Genomic DNA, 26,886 nt, shown 5'->3' with positions numbered 1-26,886 from the left:
CTTGCTGTTTTATTCGGTTGTGCTGTTCTCCCCCCTCTGTGGTTGATGTTCGGTGGAGCGCTGCAATTCTGTCTCATGCTCTCCCATGTGTCTCCTATTAGCCATGCTTATGCAGTGTGCTGAGTGTAAGAGAGAGAGAGAGAGAGAGACTGAGAGAGAGAAAAAGAGAGAGACAAAGGCCTCCTGAGGGAAACAGTACTTGGAGCTGTTTGTGCACAGAGATGACTACTTTAATTACATGTTTTAAAATTGACGTCTGAGAGGTTTGGGTTTGTATTTCAAAGACCCTGAGAACTGATACAGTAATTAATTAAATAAATCAACTAAGATACGTCAGGCGTATTGAACAGTATATGGTATATGTGTGTTAGCATTTGCTGGTTTAGCAGCTCTACCAAAATGGATAAACTGACTAAGCTATTCAACCAGTATGACCAGTAGGGCCAGTCTTGTGCTGGACGTGAAAAATGCGTTGACCAAGGAAGCTTTAGGAAAAATGATATTTTATTTCCAGATTTTTTTTCTTCTTCCTTCAGGTTGAATCTTGCATTTTTTTCACGAGTAAAATTCAAAATAAAAAAAAACTAAAAATAAACAATACCATGAAAATGTAAAAAAATAACACAAAATAATATGTTTATATAATTACATAATTATTAACAAACAGACAACATTTATATTAATAATAACAATACTACAAAGAAAGGAATATGACAGCTGAGTGTTGATTACATGCATACTCAATACCAAACCCACTCTCTTAGAGTGCCAAAGGAGTTCACTAGAAAAAAAGTCAGATTTTAGCCCACTGGGCTTTTTCGTATCTAGCTACATGCAAAGACATAAAAGAGAACTTCTTCTTTAGACATTCTTTCTGGTGTAATGTACTGTACATATACTTCACCATAGCCCAAACCCTGCCGCTGGGTCCACAATGCATCAGGCCAACTGACAAGGTAAGCAGTCAGGTCCTCTTCAGGATATTCTGAACAAACATCACTCTCCTGGGTTGTAAGAGGATTGTTTTGTCTTTTTTATTGTTCATTTCCAGTTTGTTAGTGTGATTTGTGTGCTGACAGTTCAACATCTGCTTCAGCAGCCATTTGTTTTTCCTTAATTCCATCTTCCACTTGTTTTATTTGCACTTTTTCCCTTCTTCACTTTGTGTTTTGTTTTCTGTTCATCGCTCTCTCACAGCGTTTTGTCGCTCTCTTTCTTCAAGTGGCTGTAATGGGAGAGGTCACAGAGGTCAGTGGAGAATCAAAGGACAAAGGGGCTCATGCAGGTGAGTTTATTATTCTGGACTCTGGACAAAAGAGCAGCAAAAACAGGAGAAACAAAACCATTTTGATTTTTTATACAATTATACAAATATACAGTAGTAATTTTGCATTATTTTAAGCCTATTCTATTCTTGATAAATAACTGCTGCCATTTTCAAATTAGGTAAGCAAATAAAAAATGGAACAAATGAAAAATAATATATAGATATCTTTATATATCTTGCCAATATAGTCCTTTTAAAAGCCAAAACAAAGTGAAAATTCATTATCTGAATTTAAAGCAAATAACAAAATAACAATAAACAGCAAAAACAGCATTATTTCTGTCAGGGTAAGTTTCTACAAACTCAATACCCGGCTTGGCAATGTGGTCATTCATTCATCTTGCAGATTCACAAGATGTCGCTTGTTTGTTGTCGCTTGTGTGATGTCGCTTGTTGAGGAACAGGCAGCGTGTGTGCGCCTGTGTGCTTGTGTGTGTAATCACTCACCTGTAAAACTCATCCTGTGTGAGCGAGTGATGGTGATGGTGGTGGATCCACTGCTGCTCCAGCGCCAGTCTCTGGATCTGCAGCTCGGCGTTCTGGGCCTGCTGCATGGCCTGCAGCTGGTGAGCCGCAGACATGGAGCCCCCCAGAGACGAGGGCTGGGGCAGCTCACGGAACGGACCACCTACAGGGGTTAAAGGGAAAGAGAAACAATGAGAAAAAGGAATAATGTTCTTGGCTCTAGCTCTTATAAATACAGAGACAGAATTGTTGCTTTGATAATCTTCAGTTTAGAAAAAGTTCAGTTGCTTTAATTATGTAATGAAAAACATAAATACGCTGTTCACAGCTGGCCACTTCAGGTAAATAGTATCTGGGTTTAGATTTTAGCCATCCGGTCAAATTCTCCTGAAATCTGCAAATTCTCTAATTGCTTGGCGTTTAATATTTGGTTTGTGGTTTGACCTTGTAGATATCGGTCAACTGTAAATGTAATGTACTGTACATATACAACTCTGCAAAAATAAGAGACCACTTAAAAAGGATAAGTTTCTTTGATTTTACCAAATTTAAAACCTCTGGAATTTAAACAAGAGAAATAAAGTTATCTAAAAACATAAAGTTATCTAAAAGCAGTGTGTAAGACTAATGGAGGAGAACATGCCAGGGTTATTCCACCAAATATTGATTTTTGAACTCTTAAAACTTTATGAATATGAACTTGTTTTCTTTGCATAATTTGAGGTCTGAAAGCTATTTTTTTGTTATTTTAGACATTTCTCATTTTCTTGGAATTTGGGAGAAGTGTTGTCCTTAGTTTATAGAATAAAACAACAATGTTCATTTTACTCAAACATGTACCTATAAATAGCAAAATCAGAGAAACTGATTCAGAAATTGAAGTGGTCTCTCAATTTTGCTAAAATTTAGGTAAAATACATGTAAAGGTTGCATTCTGTGAGTATGCATAATAAAATATGTATCCTTGAACTTACATACATAAATGCTGCAATGATTTAGAAAAATAAGTTTATAATTTTGATAGCAGGGGTTTCCAAACTCTTGCGACACACGGCCCACTTAACCAACCATTAAATGATCTGCAGCCCACACAAAAATGTAACTTATGCCATTTCAAGTCTTAATAAATACCACAGAGCAATGTAGCCACAATAATTAATAGACACTAGACATGCTTAAATTGCCTCTCTTAACTATTAATCTATGCTGGGTTTATTAAAGTCGTATAAAGTAAGATAAAAAAACTTAAGACTCAAACTTAGACTGATGTAAGCGAGCAAACTAGCTTACTAATTCACCAGTTAGCTTTGTCAGTCATGTGACTGCACTATACCAGACAAATCAATGATCTCCACCTAAGTATGGTTTATTTTTGTAAATCGTTAAGACAGGTAATACCTGTCACATGTTACATTAGCAAAACGGTCATTGGTCTCCTGCCAGTAGCACCGCTTTCACAGGTTAAAAACCATTGGCGTGCAGAAATTCTTCACTTGCATAAAACATATAAAATCACAATAAGCCTCTGTATAACAGGTGATAAGGGTTAAACCTTCTCTAGGACTAAATTTCACTACCAGTGGGTATTTATTGAAAGCCTTTTGTAGTCTACACTTAAGTCATTCAAGCAGTGGTGAGAGTCATGTTGAGAGGTGAGTTGAAGTGAGTATGAAAGGATGAGTGGGCTTTACCGAAGAGCTGCTGTCGGAGCACCTCGCTGTCGGTGAGGGGGTGTGTGATTATGGGAGGCCCCAGTGTGGCCCCTGGGTACGGCAGCCGTGTCAGAGGGGCTCCCGTCGTCAGAGGATCCATCAGGGGGTGCACGCCCCCTGCCGCTGTCCCCCAATAATGTAATAACAAACAAAAAGCACAAATTCAATAGCAGTCATGCTTCAGTTTAGTGGCATTTTCATTAATAAATTATTAAAACAGATGAGAGTGTAAATGAATGTGTGTTAGATGGCTATATTGGCATAACATTTAGGGACCTTCTAATCTGAATACAGCTATAGACTGCATACAATACATAATACACTTTAACTAATATACTGGACAGCATATTGTACCAGAACTAATTGTGAAAACAAAATTGTTGTCAGAGATCAAATGATAATATAACAATATAAACATCTAATTACACCACTCTAAACAGCAAGGCAATTTTTGGTAAATAAAAGTATTTCCAGATAGCATGAAGATTCAGCCCAATCTTGGCTGAGGCTTTTGACTGCGCTGACGTGCAGAATTGGGCCTCATGTGGCTTATACTCAGTAACTGGAGAGTAGGCACAAGCGGCACGAGACAATTCCCTTACTATACCCTGTATTTATGGTGAAAGGCCTAAATAAACTATATAAAAAGATTCTCTGTGTTGTATTTGACCAATTTACATCTCCTGTCTGTGTGTGTGTTAGTCTGTGTGTGTGTGTGTGTGTGTGTGTGTGTGCGTTTGTGTGATGAGTACCTGTATCCTGCTGGTGCAGATGCAGGTGAGAGTGTATATGCGAGTGCTGGTGATGATGCGGAGTCACATTCAGCATCTGCAGTCTTCCCAATGACTCTCTCTCTCTTTCTCCTCCTCCTCCAGATCCTCCTCCCCTTTCACCTCCTCCTCCTCCAGATCCTCCTCCCCTTTCACCTCCTCCTGCTGTTCCCCCACCTCCTCCTGTGCCTCCTGCTGGCACAACTCTCTCCCTCTCTCTTTCCCTTTCCCTCTCGCGCTCCCTCTCTCCACTGGTCAGCACTCTGTCTCTCTCCCTCTCTCGCTCCCTCTCCACGCTCCTCGCTCGCTCCGTGCTGGGTGGGGTACGGCTTGGGGTGGAGTATCCTTCAGGGGGCGGGGCCTGTGGGGCGGGGTGGGGGGTGGAGTGTGAAGAGTGAGGGGAAGGGTGATGGTGAGAGGAGGCTGAGGGTGGAGGAGGTGGAGGCGGGGCTGGAGGAGGAGGCGGTGCGGGCGGGGCCGGAGCGGAAGGTGCCACGGGAGGGGGGGCATGGGCAGGAAGGGAGGGAGGCAGTAAAGACGAAGTTGGGGGGGCTGAAAGAGGCTGGGGGATTGGGTTTGGATTTCTGGGTGCGGTGGCGATGGCTTGTGGGGGCGGGGCCGGAGGCGGAGGCGTTCCGTAAAGTGCAACCTCACTGGCTGGGGCTCCACCTCCAGCCCCGCCTGCCAGCAGCAGAGAGTGAGAGTGTGTGTGCGAGTGCGTGTGTGCAAGTGGCAGTGCCGGGTCGTACACGCGCTCCTCACTTTTAAACTCAAACCCGGACTTCACCCGCTCTCTGTGCGCCGCCACTGCATGGGGAAAGCCAACCCCACCTAGTCCTGGTCCTGCCATGCCCCCAGGCCCAGGTCCCACTCCGGGGTGAGGGGGGGCTCCCTCCAGTCCTCCGCCGTAAAGAAACCCCAGGATCGCGGCCGCCGTGGCTGCGTCTGCTGGGAGGTGGTGTGGGTGGGCGAGTGCTGGGTTTTGGAATTGGGGTAAAAAGAGTGATGGGTGTACATGGGCGTGTGGGTGGGGGTGTAGGTGATGGTGGTGGGCCTGCGCTCGGCTGGCGGCGCCAAGTGGAGACATGGCATGGGGACGGGCATATTCACTTAGCGTCCTTAGCGCCGGTGTATCGGGACCCAGATAGGGCCCTCCGAGCCCGATCCCCAGGTGCCCCTGGGGGCCCGCCATTACCGCTGATCCCCCAGCCATAGAGGGCAGGAGGAGGGAGTGGGGGATAGAGTGAGAGAGGGAGGGGTGCAGGGAGTGGACATGGGCTGCATGGTGGGCAGCATGTTGCTGTGCGTGGACCGCGGGGTGTGACGGGTTCACGCAGGGAGAGGAGGATGAGGAAGGGTCCAGGAGGATGGAGGAAGGAGGGGAGAAAAAGAGAGAGGAGCCCTGACGTGCACCCGCAGCAGCCAGACCTGCATTAGAGCTGCAGTTACTCTCCTTCTGCTGAGAAGGAGAAAGAAAAGAGAAAAAACGAGAACAGTGAGGGAGAATGAGTGAGAGAAAGAGAAAAAAGGAGAGAAAGAGAGAAGACCTTAATTTATAATGAAGCTTACAATAACAAGTACACTCAGTCTAAATTGACTTCAGTCCTAGAGGTATGGTCCAGCACAGCACAGAAAGTCATTTAGTCATAGGCGTTCTGTAGGCTTGTGAGTATTACAAGCAGGGCTATAACAGTATGTGTTAAATCGAGATTACCCAGTAAACTGCAGGATATAGATGAATCGTCAATGAAGACTCATGATTGTAATGCAGAAAATCCTGCACAGCATTGTGGGACTTGTAGTAGATTTAACAGCTTCTGGCTGTCTTCCTCACTATGCCCTTTTTTCACTAGGTCTGTCACAATAACTGTATTTTAATGCATAATATATTGTTCCAGGATTTATTGCGATTGCATTTTATGGTTAACAGTGTTTTTTTGTAAACGTTTATTATACTTATACTTTTATATATTATATAAAAAAATGCAGTCTGCATGACAAATACTAGTGTTTTTTATATTTCATTTGACCTTTATTTGATTACAGACAGTATAAACCTAACATATTTCTTTTTGTTTGGGCAGTTAATTTAGTTTAATTTTATTTTGTTAATATATATTCTTTACTGCATTTCAGGCCTGCAACACACTCCAAAAAAGTTGGGACAGTAAACCCAAACTAGAGATTCTCTGTACATATCTGCTGCTCAAAGACTTTCGTGGGTCCTGCTTTTGTACCAAATCATGATTAAAGTCATCTTTTCATCGCTTGTTTGAAATCACTTTGATGTTTAGTGTTTTTTTTTACCTCATTAATAGCCCTAAATGGCCACTGTCCTGACTTTTTTAGAAAAAGTGAAAGGCGCTGGCCTAATAAAGCATGAAATATCTTACGCTCATGTTTGCAATCAAATAAATGTAAAAAAAAAAAAGTAAGAAAAACACTTCACAGCTCATATTCATTGCCACATTCTGTTATCCACCTGCAAGTGTCTCTCCAGGTCCCTCTCTCTCTCTCTCTCCCTCTCTCGTTCCCTCTCTTTCTCCCTCAGATCTCGTGCTCTCTGCTCCACTTCTCTGCGGGCCCGCTCAATGGCCTCGTTCCTCTTCTTCCAAAGCTTAGAACCATCCAAAGGAACAAAGAGAACGTCTGTGCGGGCACACGAGTTCCCCGTGCCTCGGTCAAGTACCCTGTGGAACCTGCAATGAAAATACAGGTTCTTTATGTCATTTAAAACATATCACATATTACACATATGTCAGTTAACACATCACATATCATGTAAAGCATGATTGTCAGTGCTCTTCAGAATCATAGGGACCATTGATATAACAATAGTGAATGTTGTGTATTGGCCTAACCTGAACAGTGGTTGTTCAAAAAAAATTTAAATCCACATTTAAAAATATATTTAAGCTGTTTAAGTAGTTTTATAAGCTTGTGAAAAAAACTTGTTTGGTGTTGGGTACTCAGCCTTCGCCCAAATATTTCATTTTTGTTAAAGTTTGGTTTTAAAAAATGAAATGAAAACATTTTCATGCTTTTCAATTAAATAGCAACACAGGCTTTAATCAAAGATGAAGGCATTTTGGATTAAATTCTAGTTAAATCTTCTAGAGGTCCTAAACTAATAGAGGTATATTTGAATCTACCAGCAGAAGAATCATTAACAACTAGAGGTTGTATTGACTAATCGAGTAGTCAAAAGGAGGAAGCACAGGAGCAGTTATCTTTTTTTTGAGCCAAGCTACAAATTCCCACGATCACTTTGCACACTGCCCGATCTATAAACATCTTGCTCTATGGAGCTTTGAGGATGCTAAAAGCGAATAAAATATATTTGTTGACTGCACAAGAAAAACAGTTTAATGGAATATTACAACATTTTAATCACTTTTATTTAATACTGTGAGAGATAATGTGCAGTATTACTTTGCAATTGTATTAATTAATATTGATATTTTATCTTTAAAGGTCTAACATAGTACACACTGAACATGGAAGTGTAGAGTGTTTAGCTGATATTTAAAATACAATTTGATGCTTTTGTTGAAAGATTTTTCTTTATTTAGGATCTGCTACAGTGATCTGAAAGTGTGTGCTCACTTCATGATTCTTATTTTTTTGCCTGTTTGTCACTCCTAAATGTTTCAGATCATCAAAATAATTGCAATATTAGTCAAAGACACACATAAACACAAAATGAAGTTTTTAAATGAAGGTTTTTGTTATTTAGGGAGAAAAAACTACATCAAAAAATAACTTAACTGTGATTTATCACACCTGAGTTCAGTTTCTCTAGCCCCACCATGAAAGCCATTATCCACAAATGGCAAAAACATGGAACAGTGGTGAACCTTCCCAGAAGTGGATGGTCGACCAAAATTATCCAACGAGTGCAGCAATGACTCATCCAAAAGGTCACAAAAGACCCCACAACAACATCCAGAGAACTGCAGGCCTCACTTTCCTCGATTGCCTATGATTCCACTAGGGCTGGACCCGAATATTCGGGTATTCGGATATTCGTTCGTTGAGTAGGTATTCGGTTTTTAATTTTGGTATTCGGATATTCGTTTTTTTTCTCCTTTCCAGAGTTCCACCTCACTCTAACCACTTCTGTTCTCGCGGGTCCCGTCAGAATATCTTGCGCGCGGGACAGAACTGAACTGTTATTGGCTGGAGCGGGAGTTTAATCCAGACAATGCGGGAGCAAATTAATAAATAGTTAAGAAAACTGTAATAATTGTAAAAAAAAAAAAACCTAAAGAAAACTCTCAACGCGCAGGATGGACCGACACACACGCACACACCGATGGTGTTTGGACTGGAACGGGACCGCAGTATTCAGCGCTGCTGTTTTAATAAATATATAAGTAAATTTGAAGCATTAAATGTAGTTTATTTAATTTATATTAGGAACGTGGGGCGGGAGCGGCAGAAATGTGTATGTGGCGGGCGGGCGCGGGATTAAAAGAAGCAATTTTTTTGCGGAGCGGTAACGAGACAGAAACGCGGGAGCGTGGAAGAGTGGGTTTAAAAATCAGTCTCGCGCAGACCTCTATTATACATGATAAAAAAAATGCAGGCTCTTCGAAACTGATTTATATAATAAAACGTAAGGGGTAATGTGGCAACAGTAGGGGCTAAATCGGTTACAAAAGCCTGGCCTACAAAAATGATGTCTGAACGAATTTCCTCTTATCTAATATAATTTAAAATGGTTTAAAAATATAAAATAATTTCTAAGTAAACGAAATATTTAATATTGAGCTTATAGCCCAAGTGCAAAAATACTAAATCAGTAATAAGACTATGCCCTGCAACAATCCTTAAACCGAAATAGACCAAGTACAATAACGTCATTAACAATGACTTTCCTCTACTCTAATATAATTTAACATGGTTTAAAAATATAAAATAATTTCTAAACAAACGAAATATTTAATATTGAGCTCATAGCCCAAGTGCAAAAATACAAAATCAGTAATATGCCCTGCACAATCCTTTAACCGAAATAGACCAACAGTTTACAGTTTACAATGACTGTCCTCTAATATAATTAACAATGTTTAAGAATATAAAATACTTCCTGAACAAACGTTTTTTTTTTTTTTTTTTTTTTTTTAAGCAAATAGCCTAAGTGTGAAAACACAAACAGCAATTTACTGGGCTGGCTTGCGCAGCGGAGAAACCGTGCAGCAGCAGCCTCCTAGCCTGCTTACGCAGCCGATAAGCCGCGGTGTGGGGCAGCAGAAATTCCGGGATGAAAACACAAAGAAATCTGGGCTAAAAACACAGAAAAAATATGGGATGAAAACACAAAAATCCGGGATAAAAACACCAAAAATCCGGGGTGAATATGTCTCGTCGGTCAGAGCAAATTGAACATTTTTCAGTGGATTAAAGGGGCCGTGATTTGCTTTTTTTTTTTTTTTTTTACCTCTTTTTTTAAAAACGAATATTCGAATATTCGCTTCGAATCAGTGCCGAATATCCGGAGCTCAAAAAACGCTATTCGGGCCAGCCCTAGATTCCACCATAAGGAAGAGACTAGCATAAGAAGTGTCTACCAAAAATTCCTGACGGAGAATGTTCGGCTATCTTGTGACCTCAAGCTGAAACGAACTTGGGTTCTGCAGCAGGACAATGATCCAAAACCCACCAGCAAGTTCACCTCTGAATTGCTGAAGGAAAACGTGAAGACTTTGGAGTGGCCTATTCAAAGTCCTGACATGAATTCTATTGAGATGCTAAGGCCCAAGCTTAAACAGGCGGTTCATGCTGGAAAACCCTTCAATGTGCTGGAAATACAACAATTCTGTAAAGATGAGTGGGGCAAAATTCCTCCATAGCGCTGTGAAAAACTTATTGTGACACACTTGACTGCAGTTTTGTGCCTTTTTAACACAGGTAGATTAAGATTTTTCCCTCCCTTAATAATAAAAACCTTCATTTACAAACTGCATTTTGTTGTCTATGACTAATATTTAAATTTGTTTCATGATCCAATACATTTAAGAGCGACAAACATGCAAAAAACAACTTTTTGCAAAACTATTTGTCTAGTAAAAATGACTAGCCCTGCAACCCCTATTAAAAAAACACAGGGCCACCATAGTAAGTTTTACAGCTGTCTAGTTGCAATGTGCTTTGTTCAAATCAAAGGCAAAACCACTATACCTGGACATAGGAGTCTGCAAGGTGTACCTCTAAACACACTCATCTGTGTGTGCAAGTTTGAAGCTTTATCTTCTAGACATGTGTGATTTGAGCCTTATTTAGCTGGAACACATTAACATAAACCTGATGGTACTGTAGCCATGTAAACATAGCACTTACATAGCTTACGCAAATCCCTGCCCCTGGTAAAACACTATACTGCACTGCAGTAATTATTTAATATGGTATATCTGTATGGTATATTGTATTATTAAGACAAATGTAGTATTTGGACACCTTGATTTTTTTCAGAACTCAAAGATAATAAGAAAAAAGTTCTAATTGATCGTGTTGGAGTAACGGTCTCCTCTGTCCATTGAAAGCTTTCTATGAGATTTTGGATCACTGTACTGAGGATTTGAATGCATTTAGCATTAGTTCAGCAACAGCATTAGTGAGGTCAGGATGATGGATGAACTCATCCCAAAAGTATTGGATAGAGCACCACCATCATTTAAGAGAGCACAATTCCACTGCTCCACAAATCAATACTGGGTGGTTTTATACCCCTATAGCCCAGGCCTGGTATTGGGCATGAAGCCAACACTTTTATGATTATCTGCTACTGAGAGTCCTATTCTACTGGCAATACTGTTCCATCAGTGGGCACTATGTAAAGGAGCTGAACACATTCATTAGAAGGGGTGTCCACAAACATTTGGACATGTAGTGTATCTTTACCTAGAAAGCCAATGGTTCTGGAGGGCACCTTCCTCCAGATACATAATTCAGTGAAAGATGTTCATTTTGTCCCTTGCTCCAAATCATTAATGCATTCGTGCTTGCTCTGCTGTTTGGCATGGAACCTGATACAGTGGCACCAAACAGAAGGACGTCGTCTACCATCACAGTCCAGTTCAGATTCAACAACCTGATCCTTTTCAGCCGTCAAAGATCGCTTCGGACAACAAACATTTTCACTTATGAAACAGCCAGCAGCTAGATTACTAAAGTGTATAAGAGCTGTTTTTTTTTATATTAATGTATTTTTGCTGTCTGTTATCAGCATTACTTACAGTAGTCATATGATTGTCAGGGTAGCCGTACAATACACTACCGCTGCCCTGGCTAGTGAATTGGGACACGGCTGGGAATCTCCTTATGAAGGGATAGGAAGCCCAAGAATAGGCAGAAAAATGAGAACGGGCGGAATCTAAAGTCATGTCGAGCACTACAGGGAGAGGAGAACTGTAAACAAAAGCTTGCCAGAGAAGCATTTTATTATTTAATTTTTTATTATCATTCATTATAGTTCAAACAACCTCACGGGCCAGAGGTTTCATGCCTATTGCCGACCCCTGTCATATGGGTTTTCGCAATGAACACACTCAAAGAACTGCAATAATGGGTTGAACAACTCAAACGACAGAGAGAGCTCTTCACATTGCAGACTGTGCTCATGTGACAAAACAAGGCTGGAGGAAGAGTGAGGTAGAGGTCACCAAACTACTTCTTAATCTGGGAAAAATTAGTGCAGCCAAGCCAAGCACTAAAAAAACCTTCAAGGATCATATTGTAATTTCAATTTTATTCTTAATTTATTGCGTTTCATATCATGCACCCCTAGTCTGAATGCGGCACAGTTCATGTATTTCTCTCTCTCCCTTTCCTTGGGTTTTTCGTCTTTTCTTTAGGGAATCAGACCCAGGTTCTTTGCTCCTTATTGCAGTATCAGGAAGGACATCACTGTGCTGGTCCCCTGTGTTTTTCTGATAATTAATTATAGGCTGAATTGATTGTCAGTAGCTTACTGCTGCACTGCAGAGATTAGATTTCACTGACCGCTCAGCAGAGTGGACTGAAAATCCATGGAGGACATGAAAGCACATGTCAAGAAGTAACTGTATAATAGCAAGTACAGAAATGCATCCCACATCTACTGTAGTCTGAATGCAGTAGTGTTAGTGCCTTTATGTGTTTAGAGTAGTTTGGGCTTTAGTTAGCGTATTTATTTTAGAGCTAACTATATTACAGTTCTGATCCTGTTTGTGATTCTGAGTATTACAGAAGTGTCACAATTTAATCCATAAAAAATATATTTTTTACTAAACTTCTTATAAATTATGATTAAGATATGACTGTTTTTGCTATGCATTCACACTGGTTTTGTTTTTTAGAAAATACTTTTTTCCATCGCTTACTTCTGCTGTCAAATTAGTCCTTGAATTAGTAGTTGTGGAAACTTTAGCATCACATACAAATTCTGTCTTACCGAGCTGATTGGCTGGCGTGAATTGGAATGTCAACAGGTTTTGGCTCTGGGGAGGGGCTTCTGAGAACAGGGGGCGGACTCTCGGTCTCCTCCCTTTCCTCTACTGGCTCCTCCTTTATGACGGGCGGCAAAGGACAGGAGGATGAATCAGAGTGTCCGTCTGTTCCTGCGGATGTGGGTGGTGCTGCAGTTGGTTGGGAAGAGCTGCACAGATGTGGCTGAATTTTGGAGTGCTGAGGAGAGTGCAACTGCACGTGGCTGTTAGTGCTACTGCTGCTGTTGGGAATGACGTTGTTCGTATTGCTTGTCGCCAAAGCGTTGCTATTGTTAGCACTGCTATGGTAAGAGCTAGTAAAAGGGGCGTGACTATTTAAAGTGCCATGATAGGGGGCAGGTCTGCAGCCAGTGAGACAGGAAGTGGCTGCACCTGATGCAGGAAGTGGTACGTTCGATGCAGGAGCAGAAGTTGGTGGAAATGGAGGGAATACTCCAATCTGATTGGTTGAGGGGCTAGGAAGCGGAGAGATGGGTTTCGGCGGGCTCTGATTGGATGAGGGGTACGGACCTGGGCGTGAATGACTGCCTGTAAGTGTGGGAGGAGGCGGGGCCTGTCCATGGGATGTAGGAGGATGAGGGGGAAGAGGGGGAGGGGGGTAAGGGGTGGCAGTTGGATGTCCATGTGAAGAGGAAGACGAAGATGGAGAAAGGGATGGTGGATGACTGCGATTGGGATAGAGGGCAGCCGGAGCACCGCTCTCTCTCTCTCTTTCCCTCTCACGCTCTCTGGACTGCATGGCCAAACTGGCCGACTGGAGTCCGTAGTGTGAGTGTGATGGGTGGGAAACCGGGGGTCCGCCTGCATAGTCTCGACCAAGATTTGGAGCAAGTCCAGTAGGGCTGGGGTACTCCCTGGATGCACCAGGATGAGGGATAGATGAAGGGGGTGCCCCTGGAGGAGGGTAATCCCTTAAGAAGTGTCCTGTGGGGGGAGCGTCTGTTCCGGAGGAGGGAGCTTGAGGGGACTGCCCCTGCCCGGGCTGCTGCACACTGACCTCTGCTGAAGACTGATAGTCTTTGTTTGGGGTGACTGAGTTCGAAGTGGACAAAGGAGGATGGGCTGAGCTGTTCTGGGGGGAATTTGGTGGTTCGCGATTCAGCAGCTGCGCAGAAGGCAAACCAGTGCTTGGGGTGCTAACATTCCCTTGGCTGTTGTTACTGGGATTACTGTTTCCCCCTGTTTCTCTCATCTGCCCCGCAAACTCTCCCCATCTGCCTTCTTTATCTCTGGGATGACACCCTCCCACTCCTGGCCCTCCAGGTCCAAACTCTCGGCTCTGTGCTAGGTGCTGTTGGTTTGGCAAAGGAAAGTCTCTTCCAACATCCCGCTCTCTAAAACCTGGACCATAATCCCGACCTCCTGGAGGTCCATCCCGGCTTGGTGGCAGAGATCCAATGTTTCCGTAGTCCCGGTTCTGGCTTGGTGTTTGATTTCCAAAGTCCCGACCCATGTTGGAACCACTTGTACCGGTGCTGCAGGTATTGACACAGCTGTTTGTGCTTGAAGCTCCGTCCTTAATACCAAATTCCCTCACAGACCTTTCCCTCTCTGTCGGCCCACCATACCTGGGAAGGTACTCCCTGTGTGGATGGGGATGTGGATGAGGCAGGTAAGGTGGGTGAGACTGGTGACGATTGGATGAAGGAGGGTTGTACACAGATGGCAGCTGCTGCTGTTGCACAGGAGGTGCATGATGAACACCTGGGTAACGGTTGTATCCCCAACTGCCAGGGCAATTGGAGACATGTCCACCTGACCAGGTAGTGGGACTGTAGTGATGTGTGTGTGGAGGAGGCGGGGTTTGCTGCGGTAAGGAGCCAGTCTGTGGGAGCAGAGAGGGTGGGGCGGTCTTGTCACACTTCTCTGCTTTTTCTGTTTTAATGTCAACTGGAATGCTCTGCCCTGCCTCCAGAGGCTTTAGAGCAGGTGGAGGGGGGAGTGGGGGTGCATGGCCAACACTAGGGTTTCCATGGGGATATTCTGTCCCTCCCACTCCTGCCTTGCCTCCACACTGTGAGACAGTTTTGGGGTTAATGCGGCCACAGCCGTGCAGAGAATCACTGCCTATGGGCCCGGAAAACTCCATTTTCAGTGGCAGTTTGGAGTCGAGTGAGAAGTACGGCTTCCTGCTGCCACTGTCGCTTACGCCGACGCCTGCAGAGTCTCCGCGTTGGGGAGGACAGAGGGAAGCTGGTGATTTCAGGGAGGATAAATCTACCTCAGTCCCACTCTCGCCATCTTTGCGTTCCCCATTGCCACTCTCCTCTGCCCTCCCTGCTCCCCTCCTTTCTTCCCCTCCGGATTTAGACGCTCCCCCGTCCTTAGTCTTACTGCCTTGCTTTGGTGAGTCCGGGGAGTCCGACTCAGAATCCAGACTGGCCAGCGGGGAGGCAGAGAGACTTGGGGAAGATGACCGATTGTCTTGATCAATGTCCCGCCCACTGCTAATGCTACTGCTACTATTAGCTAGACTCCCACCGACTGAGCTGCGGCTGCCTTGTGACTGGCCATCTTCGTTGTCACTCTCCCGTGATTGGCTGTTGCACGTGGTTGGGTTTGGGGCTGCAGTTGTGGTGTCAGTTGAATGGGTTGAAGTTGGGGCATTAGGCAACGAGTCCTGGCAACAGAAATTACAAATATTGAGGTGAAACCACAACTAGAAAAAAAAATCTGTTACAAAGACATAATTCTACTGGATGATACCTGAACTTTCTGCCTCTTTGGCGGAGGTACAAGGTCCTCTCCCTCGCTTTCAGACGAATCATGTCCCTGAGAGCGCCTGCTGAAGCATCCCACAGCCAGCTCCTCTCCTGCGGCTCTCTGCTAAACCCAAAACCATTTTAATCAAGACTGTCAAGCAGACTTATATTTAGAATCAAAGACAACAGCAATACACAGTTACACACAAACGAGCAAACATAGTCATACAAAGCCACAAATACTGCGTGCATGCGATTCAGTTAAGAGATGAAAGAATGTACAGATCTGACATCGTGAATTTGGCACAAACACCTCCACACAATAAAAAGACATGCTGAAAGAATGAAGCTATCAAGAGAGAAAAATATGCAGAGAGAGGGAAAGCACGTAGATGAGCAAAAAAGGGGGAAGGGATTCAGGAAGGGAGAAAATTAGAGAGAGAGGATAAGGACAAGGCAAGAAATAATGAGAAATGAAAGCACAAAGGAGGACAGACTGTGATAATCAAGCAACTGAAACACACAAAAAAGGAGAGTTAGGATAAGGAGCGTAAAAAGCAAGAAAAAAGGAAGTCTCACTGTTTGTCTTTCAGTTCGTTCTGCTCGAGAGGGGCTGGGGTGAGGACGTCTGCCCCTCCTCTCCTCGCTGCCCCCCCTCCTACGCCCACTACGCACGGGCATCTGCAGCCATACCCAGGGTAAAGGGAAAAAAAGAGAGTGAAAACAGTGTAACAGTGTATGTAGGGCCTAACCTACACTAGTGTTGTAGATAGGTTAACTCCCTTTTTATTCTGTCTTTTTGGTAAAGATTCCACCTTGTCTCTAAAGCACTACTTGTTCTCTTCATTGCACGGGGGGGATTATTTTTCCCCATAAACCTAGAGATAATGGGCTAATCACCAAGCCCCAGTTTGTCAATGTAGACTATTTCCTTTTGTCATTAAACTAGTGGATAAAAATCATGGTCTGTTATATTGGGTCTCTTAAGCATTCTGCAAATAGATAGCAAATACAGTTTTAGTCCACAATCTTTTTTGAGGAGGTCCTGCTCTCAGGAATGTTTTGTATATGCAATAAGTTAAAATTAAATTGTTTTTTGTGTTGTTTGCACTTATGTGTTAAATTATAGTGTATAGTGTAATTATAGTATTTACAGTGTGTATATTACAATAAAACACATACGACTGGGGATATAATTATGAACAAACATCTATATATAGTATCACAACTGTAGTGTTACAGTATTAATCATAGTCAATATGTTCTTAACATGAAGCAGCATCCTCACCGGGTCTTTGTGGGTTCTGGTTTTCATCGCTGTCTCTCCACAGGATCCATTCCTCCCAGAAAGCGAGAGAACGTCTGGTCAAGAGAAGCCTCGGATGTAGGTTAAGACACAGGCAGTCACAGTGCTTCAACTTCAGATGCTGGAAAAAGAATACAAGGGACAATGTAATGACAAAGTCAAAACAACATAAAGCTGAAAACACAAAGCTGACCTGGTCAAAGACATTGTTAATGAAACAAGGTCATGCAAAACTACATTCATTTCTGTCTATGTTAAAAGCAGGAATCTAAAGAAAAGTAGAAAAGGATTTTTTGTTCAGAGAACATCATGTTTTACCATATGAATACAGTGTATTAAAACATCAAGTTAAGGTAAAAAATATGAAATTATGACCGTTTGGTCACTTCCTGACTTATGTTGTACAATATTTAAGAAATAAACATCAACAGTTCTCCACAACATTTATTTTTCCCGTGCATGGTTTTCAGTCTTTTTGTCATTGTTTTTGTCAGAGTGCTGCTGAGAAGGGAGGGAGAATACTGACAGAAAGCTGACAAACTTTAGGTTTAAGGTTTTTCTAGTGCTCTACTCGCATAAATTAAACTAAATAAAATGTTCAGCATCATTTATCATGCTTGGTTTACTGCCTAGTAATATAAACTGAGCTAACTAGCTAACTTAGCCTTAGAATGTGTTTGTTTACCAAAGGTCTGCCTCCATTTGTTTCTTTTTTTATACATATAGTTTTATTTCAAAATTTTCCCATTTTCTCCCCAATTCACGTAGCCAATAACCCAACCCACTCATTAGGACTCCCCCTATCACTAGTAATGCCCCAACACACCAGGAGGGTGAAGACTAACATATCCTTCCTCCGATACATGTGAACTCAGCCACCGCTTCTTTTCCAGCTGCTGCTGATGCAGCATTGCCGAGCAGCATCACAGCGAGCTTGAAGGAAAGCGCAGCGTCTCGGTTCCAATACATCAGCTCACAGATGCCCTGTGCTGTGGACATCACCCTAGGAGTGATGTGGGGAGAAAGAGCCATTTACCCACCCGGAAGGAGCAATTTTGCTTCCTCTGAGCACCAGCAGCTTGATGTTCCATTTATTTCTTTGACTTTAACTTAAGTTGCATTGCAGAAATACACGTGTAATATTGCATATTTCTGAGTGGAATAGCACTGCTGAAGTAAATTCATGAATAGAATAGTACTGCTGAGGTAAATTAATAAATAGAATAGCACTGCTAAGGTAAATGGATTGTATTTTGTTGTGTATTGGTGAAACAAATAGGAAAAAAACTAAGAAAAAGCATGTTTGGTATTCAGTATTTACCCTTCAGCCAAATGTTCTGTTTTTTTTGTTCAGTTTGTTAGTTTTGGAGTGTCTTTTGCTTTAGGGTATAAATTCACTGCAGCCCACTGAAACAGAGCATGAATAAGAGTTAACCTGGCTCAAGCTGTAGTTCTGAACCTGTCCATAAAAAACTAAAGGCAAAAAATATATTTAAACATTTCATATATTTCAATATTCTAAAAAATGTAAGCATCTCTCAGACTCTGAGAAAAGCAGGTGAGAAGTTTCACAGCACAGTGCAGTAGGTTATAACTCACACTCAGATTCACACATAGCAGAACACAGGTAACAACTGGTGCAGATGATTCAGGCAGCAGCTTTGCAGCTGATCAAACCTGGTGAGATACATACTATATATCCCATTGTATATGGACACCCCTTCTAACAAATACATTTAGCTACTTTCGGCCTTACTCATCGCTGGCACAGATGTGGGGAGACCTAATGTCAATAGAATAGGATGTTTTGGAGCAGATAACCATGAATCTACTGGCACTCTGGAATGATGGTGCTCCATCCAATACTTTAATGATGAGCTGAGGAGCAATCCTCACAGCAATGGTTTAAAATCTATTAAAAAGCCTTTCCTAGACAATAGAGACAGTTACTCCAATAAAAGCAGGATCAACTTGTTTTAAAGTACTTGGTTTGATTGCTTTGAGAATAAAAGAATGGTTGCTACCAAACCCAAAGTGTCAAACTGCAATAATGTGTCAGATAGGCACCCAGTAGGGCTGTGAATTGGCAAGAACCTGGTGATACAACACCAATCACACTACAGGGGTTACAAATCAGTATATTGAGATATATTGCGATACTGTAAACAAAACTGTATTTTAGATCTTTTTCAACATCATCATAGAGGGATGAACCAAATATTTGGCAACCAAAAATATTTGGCCAATAATTGCAACATCTGCTTGTTTACAGGCTGGCTTTCGTATGAATTTTACTTACTTACTGTGACTTGGGTAGCACTACTGAGGTACGTTTATGACTACAACTGCACAGCTGAGGTAGCTAAATTAATTACACAGAATAGCACAGCTGAAATAAATGTATTGTGCCTTGTTTGTATGCTTTTCTGCTGGGATATTAAAATGCTTTATGCATATAATATTAAATTAACATAACACAAGTGTTAAAAAAACTCTCACAGTGTTAATTTCACACTAAAGGTGTACTTTGCAAGCTATAGCAAAAAATAGCAAAAACTGTTTGCTAATGTGCTTCTGACAATTGTTCTTTTTGTTCATTTTCAGTTTCTTTCATTTTCAGTTTTTTTCAGTGTCACTAGTTTTATCTACTATCCCATACATAAAATCTGAGTAGAAATCAGTTTTTAAGAATCAATACACTAATGCAAAGTATAATATTAAGATACTCAAGTATATGGATATGTTCTTACACCCCTAGCACATAGGTTGTTTTTCCAGTGAAATTATGTCAAATAAACATTGAGTTCATTTACATGCATGTTCATAGTCAGAATACTGCAGTTATGTAACCATGTAAACAAAATATTCGGATTTCCTAGATAGGAGTACAATCTAAAATTCTGGTAAAGGAATCTGATGAAGAGAGCTGAATTTTTGCTGAGTATTTGTATTTCACGGTGCATGTATACTGTTAATTGGAGTATTCTCAGGTTTCTCAGTCTGCACATGCATCCAGACATATTACAGTAGTGTAAATAGGCATGCAGCATTTAAAACATAGCACCTTAAGATCAGACTGAAACTGAAGGCATGAGTCTTGGCTTCTTATTCTGTGAGTTTAGTGGATGGTTGCAAAGCAAAAATCTGATTATTGCGTAATTCAAGTAAACTCAGAGTTGTCCCATTATCTGATTACCCAAGTTCGACTCAGATTGATTGAATACTGATTTACTCTGATGTTCTGCAGTAATCAGATTTTGAAATGCATGTAAACGCACTCACTGATTCAGTGACGCAGTGTTTGTAGTAGGCAGTACTCTATTCCGTGTTTATGAGGTGAAAACATCTAGCTGTCTTAAACAGCAAGCAGCCATTCACCTTTATCTCAGTCTAGAGCGGCATTAGCAACCTGCAGCTCACTGCTCTATCTACCCTCAACACACTCCTGCTCTCTGATCAGTCAGAGCAGACTGAAAGGCTCCAGGTCATCTAAGGATCTGCACACCTTTGCAGGGAGAAAGCAGATGGGGCCTAAAGCTTCATTCATTCACACTTCAACCCACACTCTTAAAAATAACGATGCTACAAAGGGTTCTTCTTCTAAGTGATGCCATAGAAGAGCCACTTCTGCTCTTATAATGAACCACGTCTGTAAAAGAGAGGAGTGAGGTCAAGTGAAGGTCTAAAACATTCAGTGGTTCTTCACACTCATATATTTTTACAATAATGGTCCTATAAGGAACTAATGTGGTTCTTCTCTATAGGATGGGTCCTTTGTAGAACCTTTAGTTGCAAGAGAATCATATATCTATAGGCCTACGTACAGATTTACTTCAGTTTCAGCCCAGCACAGCAATCCCAACCCCATCTCTCACACACAAGCACATCCACACACTCACCTACCCCCACGCTCACACACTTCATTTATACTGAATGAGACTATATATAGAACACGGACAGGCTTGTAAAAGCGTGCGAGTACATTTAGCAAGGCTTTTACAGAAATAAACGCATTTTTACACCCAGGCCAGTGTGTTCATGACGGAGACAGCAGCACGGATGGCGCGTGTATACAAACAAATCTGCAGCATGTGCCAAACCATCACACACACACACACATGCTGCTGTTTATGCACAATCAGATCCAAGCACTCATCTTCACAAGAAAAAAGCGGTGGAGTTAAATTAACACCTGCCGGGTAGACTGGAACAGCAGTGGTTCCACTGTGCACTCAAGGACGTCCAGTAATATTTCTCAGAATATGCACACACACACACACACACACACACATGCGGACACAACTTTGCAAGCCTCCCATAAATATCACATCAGGCGTATTTGTGGACCAATTACAGTGTAGACAAGGTAATATATCCCAATGACACACAATACAGGCTGCCAGAGACCTGTCTACAGGTGAACCTCCATTCATCAGTCCAGCAGCCTGGCTAGAGTCCACGCATTCCAAACAAACACACATGCACACACACACTTGCAGCTGTCTATATTACACACATACAGCCCTAGAAAAAAATAAAAGACCACTTCAGTTTCTGAATCAGTTCTCTGATTGTGCTATTTATAGCTACATGTTTGAGTGAAATGAACATTGTTATTTTTTCTATAAACTACGGACAATATTTCTCCCAAATTCCAAATAGAAATATTGTCATTTAGAGCATTTATTTGTAGAAAATGAGAAATGGCTGAAATAACAAAAAGATGCAGAGCTTTCAGACCTCAAAAATGCAAAGAAAACAAGTCCATATTCGTAAAGTTTTATTTACGAATACAGTTTTCATGCATCTTGACATGTTGTCCTCCACCAGTCTTGCATTCTGCTTTTGGATAAATTTATGCCACTCCTGGTGCAAATATTTGATGGCTTGTGATCATCTATCTTCCTCTTGATTTTATTCCAGTTTTTAATTTGGTAAAATCAAAGAAACTCATCATTTTTAAGTGGTCTCTTAGTTTTTCCAGAGCTGTACATCACTACATAGCTATCTGTATCACACCAACATGCTGTACTTACACCACCAACAGAACTGACTTTAACAAACACACACTCACAAAACCACACCAACAACATAGATATTACTCTGTCACACATACACACAAGCGAATAAACAGACAGGAACATGAGCTTGGACAAAAACATGATTTTTATGCATTCACTGAATATTCAGCAACTGCAATTATTTGTCTGAAAATGTCAAAACATAACTTTCTATGTTCCACTGAATAAGTGAAAAGATCAAATAATTTATACTGAACAATGAGTCATTTATTTAGTCATTTTGTGCTCTGTTGTTATGTCTAAAGATGTTTGGCATCCAATAAAAAAGTATATTGTTGTTTTGTCATTGTTTTCTTAAAAAACACATACATTTAGGCTACTTAAATACTGCAACATTGATAAAACAAAACAAATGATTGATAATAATTGATAATAAATCAAATGTTTGAAAACCATGGTTGGTATTTAGTATTTGATCTTCTTGCTTAAGACAAATTTCTGTTTTATTTTTAATTTAGTTTCAACCTTAGATATCAAACAAATCACAGTATATAGAATTAGATGGGCAAAACATAATATCATCATACTTGAAGATATTTTTATGGCATCAGAGTCCTTCCTTTTTAGATATATTTGGAATACATGAAATGGAGTATTATTAATTTTCTTACCTATTTCAAACTGTAAAACATGTACAGCATAAAAAAACACATTTAGAGCAGTTCTATCAGCATATGTGTTTTACTGTAGGGGTCTGAGAAAACTACTTGAAAAACAGCAGACTTGTCAGGATCCTTGACTGTGTTTACACTGATCTCCTGTCAGTCTGTATAAGACACTATTCAGCCACCCTATTACTCCACGACATCTCCGTCTGCTCAACTAAACAACATGGGCAAAGCTGGTAAGTGTCCTGCACTGCTGTGGGCAAAAAAAACAGGCTGTGCTGCCAAAAAATGTCACAACCAAAAAATATATATATATATGGAAAACAGCAGACAACTACAACGGAAGTGCTTTTCCAAAATGGAGATAATTATTACAGGCGATGGAAATATATGTTATTCTCCTCAGCTGCAGGCAATGATGCTAACTATGTAACATAGGCAGTGACTGATAAACTCATGGAAGACTGTTACAGAAAATATCACCCAGCAAATGTACTCAGTTCTTTGCACAGCAGCTAATATATACAAGCTGAATTAAGTGTTAATAGGTTTTTATTTCACTAAAAACAAGCTAAATGTCATGGTTGTCAGCATCAGATATCATAAAATGCTAACACCATCACATCCCACCAACAAGCATGCTCTAGCCAAATGCCACCACTGCACCAAAACAAAGGTTTGGAATATTTGGGGGATTAGATTTCAGAGGTATGATTTGTGGTCATGGTTGGGAAGGAAAGGCGACTTATTCCAACAGTGTTGTGTGTTCACCTACTTAACCACTAGAGGTTGTTGTGCTCACTGAATCTTCACTAATGCACCTTTAAACAAAGCAAATACGGATTACAATAAATTCAGTGCGCTGCCCTAAAGTCAATTAGACAGTAATAATCATGTGTTTTAATGAAACTAAACTATTTAGTGTTCTTAAAGAACCATTTCAATGGCATAAGTAAGCCCACCCCTCAAATTAGTACACTACATTCTACACTTTACATTTTATCCTTGTTATTATTTGACTGGAAATCGTCAAACTGGCACTTTTAAAATGTATTCTTCTGGACAAGTTCCTGTATTTTAGTGTTTATTAGAGAGCTGCTTTCATGTAGAGCTTCTTTGTTTCAGTTGAAAGAATAGCACAATCTTTATCAGCTTGACACTTATAGTTATAACCTGTCTGAGTAGTGTTATGTGTATAGTTCACTGTTTTGATGCAGTGTTTGTATGGTCTGTATAATGAGGACAATGTTTTATATGCTTATATTTTTACACACATAGCTTTTACTGTAACACACAGCTCTAAGCAACATAAATAGCTCTGACCGTAACACACAGAGCTCTGACTGTAACTGATATAGCCTTTCCTTTACACAGTCACAGCTCTGATTGTTACAGACAGAGCACTGACTGTTATGCATATAGTTCTGACTGTTGCACATATACATCTGACTGTTACCGTCACAGTCATTCTCACTAACAGAACTTTGGAAGACCATAGCAAGTTAATAAAAACATTTTGTATCTTTTAGCACAAAATAATTTAAATAAAAAGACTGACTGTAAACATATCTGACTGTAATACACATACCACTGGCTATTACACATACCTCAAACTGTAACACATACATTTAACTATAACAGATATAGCTTCAATTGTAACATATACCTTTTATTGTATTGTATACAGAATTGACTAAAATATAGGGCTCTGACTAAAACACACATACATCTGACTGCAACACATAGCTCTGGATGTAACATATAGCTCTGACTCTAACACATATCACTCTGACAGTATCATGCAGATACTCTTACTGTGAGTCAGTTGTGAGTGTTACAAAATTATATCGGTTACACATTTATATCTATGACTTTTACACAATTATGTCTCTGTATGTTACACAATTATATCTCTGACTGTGACAAGTATATCTCTCACTGTTACACAACTTTATATCTGATGGTTACACAAGTATATCACTATTTGTGACACAAGTACATCTCTGATTCTCACTGTTACACTATTATATCTTTGACCATTACACAATTATATATCTGACTGTTACACAATTAACGACCTCACTGTCACACAATTATATCTCTGACTGTGACACAAGTACATCTGTCACTGTTATACAATTATATCTTTGACCATTACACAATTATATATCTGACCATTACACAATTATAGATCTGACTGTTACACAATTAACGACCTCACTGTCACAATATTATATCTCTGACTGTGACACAAGTACATCTCTCACTGTTACACTTATATATCTCTGACCATTACACAATCATAAATCTGACTGTTACACAATTAACGACCTCACTGTCACACAATTATATCTCTGACTGTGACACAAGTACATCTCTCACTGTTACATTATTATATCTCTGACTGTTATACAAGTACATTTCTCACTGTAACATCACACTGTTACACTATTATATATCTAACTGCTACACAATTATATATCTGAGCGTTACACAATTAAAGATCTGATTCTAACACATTGATCGGAATGTAACAGGCATAGCGTAGACTGTAAAGCACACACCCCACTTCACACCTGTACACTATACCACATTCACAAACATTAAATACCACTGTAACACACAAATATACAGTTGTGTCATCTTTAATACACTTAAAAGTAGAATTTGATGATTCATTAAAGTTGAATTTTTTCATTCTTTTCTGAGATCAACACAGGGTCAAATTATATACACAAGGTCAAAACAATACTTTGATTTTAAATCATTTATGCTTACTCTTAATATCCTCCTAACATCCTGTTCATTATGCTGACTGACCACAGAGGGTAGCTGCTCTTTAAAAGTATAGATCACAGAGTCAGGAATGAATCCTGGGGTCATGACTAAACAACTGCAACTCTTGGAAGAGGTAATCACTTTGAAAAGGTTTTGGAAAAGGCCTGATCTCTCACTCTCAGCTGAGAGGAAACTGGTTTGTATAATTGAGAAACAAAATATGGAAGAAATATTATGACTAGACATGTTTTTGGGTGTTCCAACAGGATAATAGCCCCAATCTAATGGACCTCACAATGTCAAATGTCAAAACTCAACTGTTTTAAAAACGTGGACTGTGCTTAAAAGTCAGGTCTGTGGAAAAAGACAGACAGTTCTGCTGTCAAATATCGAATCAGAATTACTCCAGACATTGGTTGATTTGACTTGGGTTTACATGTTTGTTTACCAGCAATTTATATTCTATTAAAGTTGTATGTTGTAATTTATTCTGCCCCAGAAATCACGGAAAGCCCAATACTGCCCTGTCACCCATGTGTATGATGACTGTATGTAACCTCTGTCCACAACTGTGGCTCAACTGTAGTGTAGTTTAACACACACACACACATACAAACATAGTTCTGACTGTAACACACCACAAACCCAAACATGTCTGTAGCCCATGTATATACACAGTAAATATAGCTCACACCACAACCCCAAAATAGCTCTGACTGTAACACACACACACACACAAAACTTCGATGGTGACACGCTGCACACCCAAACATGGCTCTGACTATATTACACACATTGACCAAAAATACTGTAACATTCTGTCTATAACACATGTACAAACTGTGTAAACATAGTTCTGTCTATAACACACACACACAAAAGTAGCTTTGGTGGTGACTCCCCCAAATATAGCTGACTGTAACACACCACACCACCAAATATAGCTCTGACTGTAACACAACACACCCCCAAATATAGCTCTGACTGTAACACACCACAGCCCCAAATATAGCTCTGACTGTAACACACCATAGCCCCAAATATAGCTCTGAATGTAACACACCACACCCCCAAATATAGCTCTGACTGTAACACACCACCCCCCCAAATATAGCTCTGAATATAACACACCACACCCCCAAATATAGCTCTGACTGTAACACACCACACCCCCAAATATAGCTCTGACTGTAACATACCACACCCCCAAATATAGCTCTGACTGTAACACACCACACCCCCAAATATAGCTCTGACTGTAACACACCACACCCCCAAATATAGCTCTGACTGTAACACACCACACCCCCAAATATAGCTCTGACTGTAACACACCACACCACCAAATATAACTCTGACTTTAACACACCACAGTCCCAAATATAGCTCTGACTGTAACACACCACAGCCCCAAATATAGCTCTGACTGTAACACACACCCAATCATAGCTCTGACTGTAACACACCACAGCCCCAAATATAGCTCTGACTGTAACACACCACACACCTAAATATAGCTCTGACTTTAACACACCACAGTCCCAAATATAGCTCTGACTGTAACACACCACAGCCCCAAATATAGATCTGACTGTAACATACCACACCCCCAAATATAGTTCTGACTGTAACACACCACACACCTAAA

General features: G+C 40.8%; 1 protein-coding gene across 4 annotated transcripts; it reads right to left on the bottom strand.

The window, feature by feature from the left end:
• Positions 1-486: 486 nt before the first annotated feature.
• atn1 (atrophin 1) lies at positions 487-16,888 on the bottom strand. Of its 4 annotated transcripts, none has more exons than XM_049480440.1 (9): positions 16,754-16,888; positions 16,045-16,146; positions 15,470-15,589; positions 12,709-15,383; positions 6,757-6,973; positions 4,257-5,733; positions 3,484-3,627; positions 1,775-1,955; positions 487-1,225 (listed from the first exon to the last, which is right to left on the bottom strand). In XM_049480440.1, the coding sequence occupies exons 1-9, from the start codon at positions 16,778-16,780 to the stop codon at positions 1,192-1,194; spliced, it is 4,977 nt and encodes a 1,658-aa protein (XP_049336397.1). In that variant the 5' UTR covers positions 16,781-16,888; the 3' UTR covers positions 487-1,191. The 4 variants fall into 4 exon arrangements, with proteins under 4 accessions (XP_049336397.1, XP_049336399.1, XP_049336398.1 ...); XM_049480442.1 differs by having other exon boundaries at positions 4,257-5,730; XM_049480441.1 differs by having other exon boundaries at positions 15,470-15,586.
• Positions 16,889-26,886: the final 9,998 nt, after the last annotated feature.

Source organism: Astyanax mexicanus, chromosome 6 (assembly GCF_023375975.1).
Source record: "Astyanax mexicanus isolate ESR-SI-001 chromosome 6, AstMex3_surface, whole genome shotgun sequence".
Classification (NCBI taxonomy): domain Eukaryota; kingdom Metazoa; phylum Chordata; class Actinopteri; order Characiformes; family Acestrorhamphidae; genus Astyanax; species Astyanax mexicanus.
This window is presented reverse-complemented; position numbering and strand designations above follow the sequence as displayed.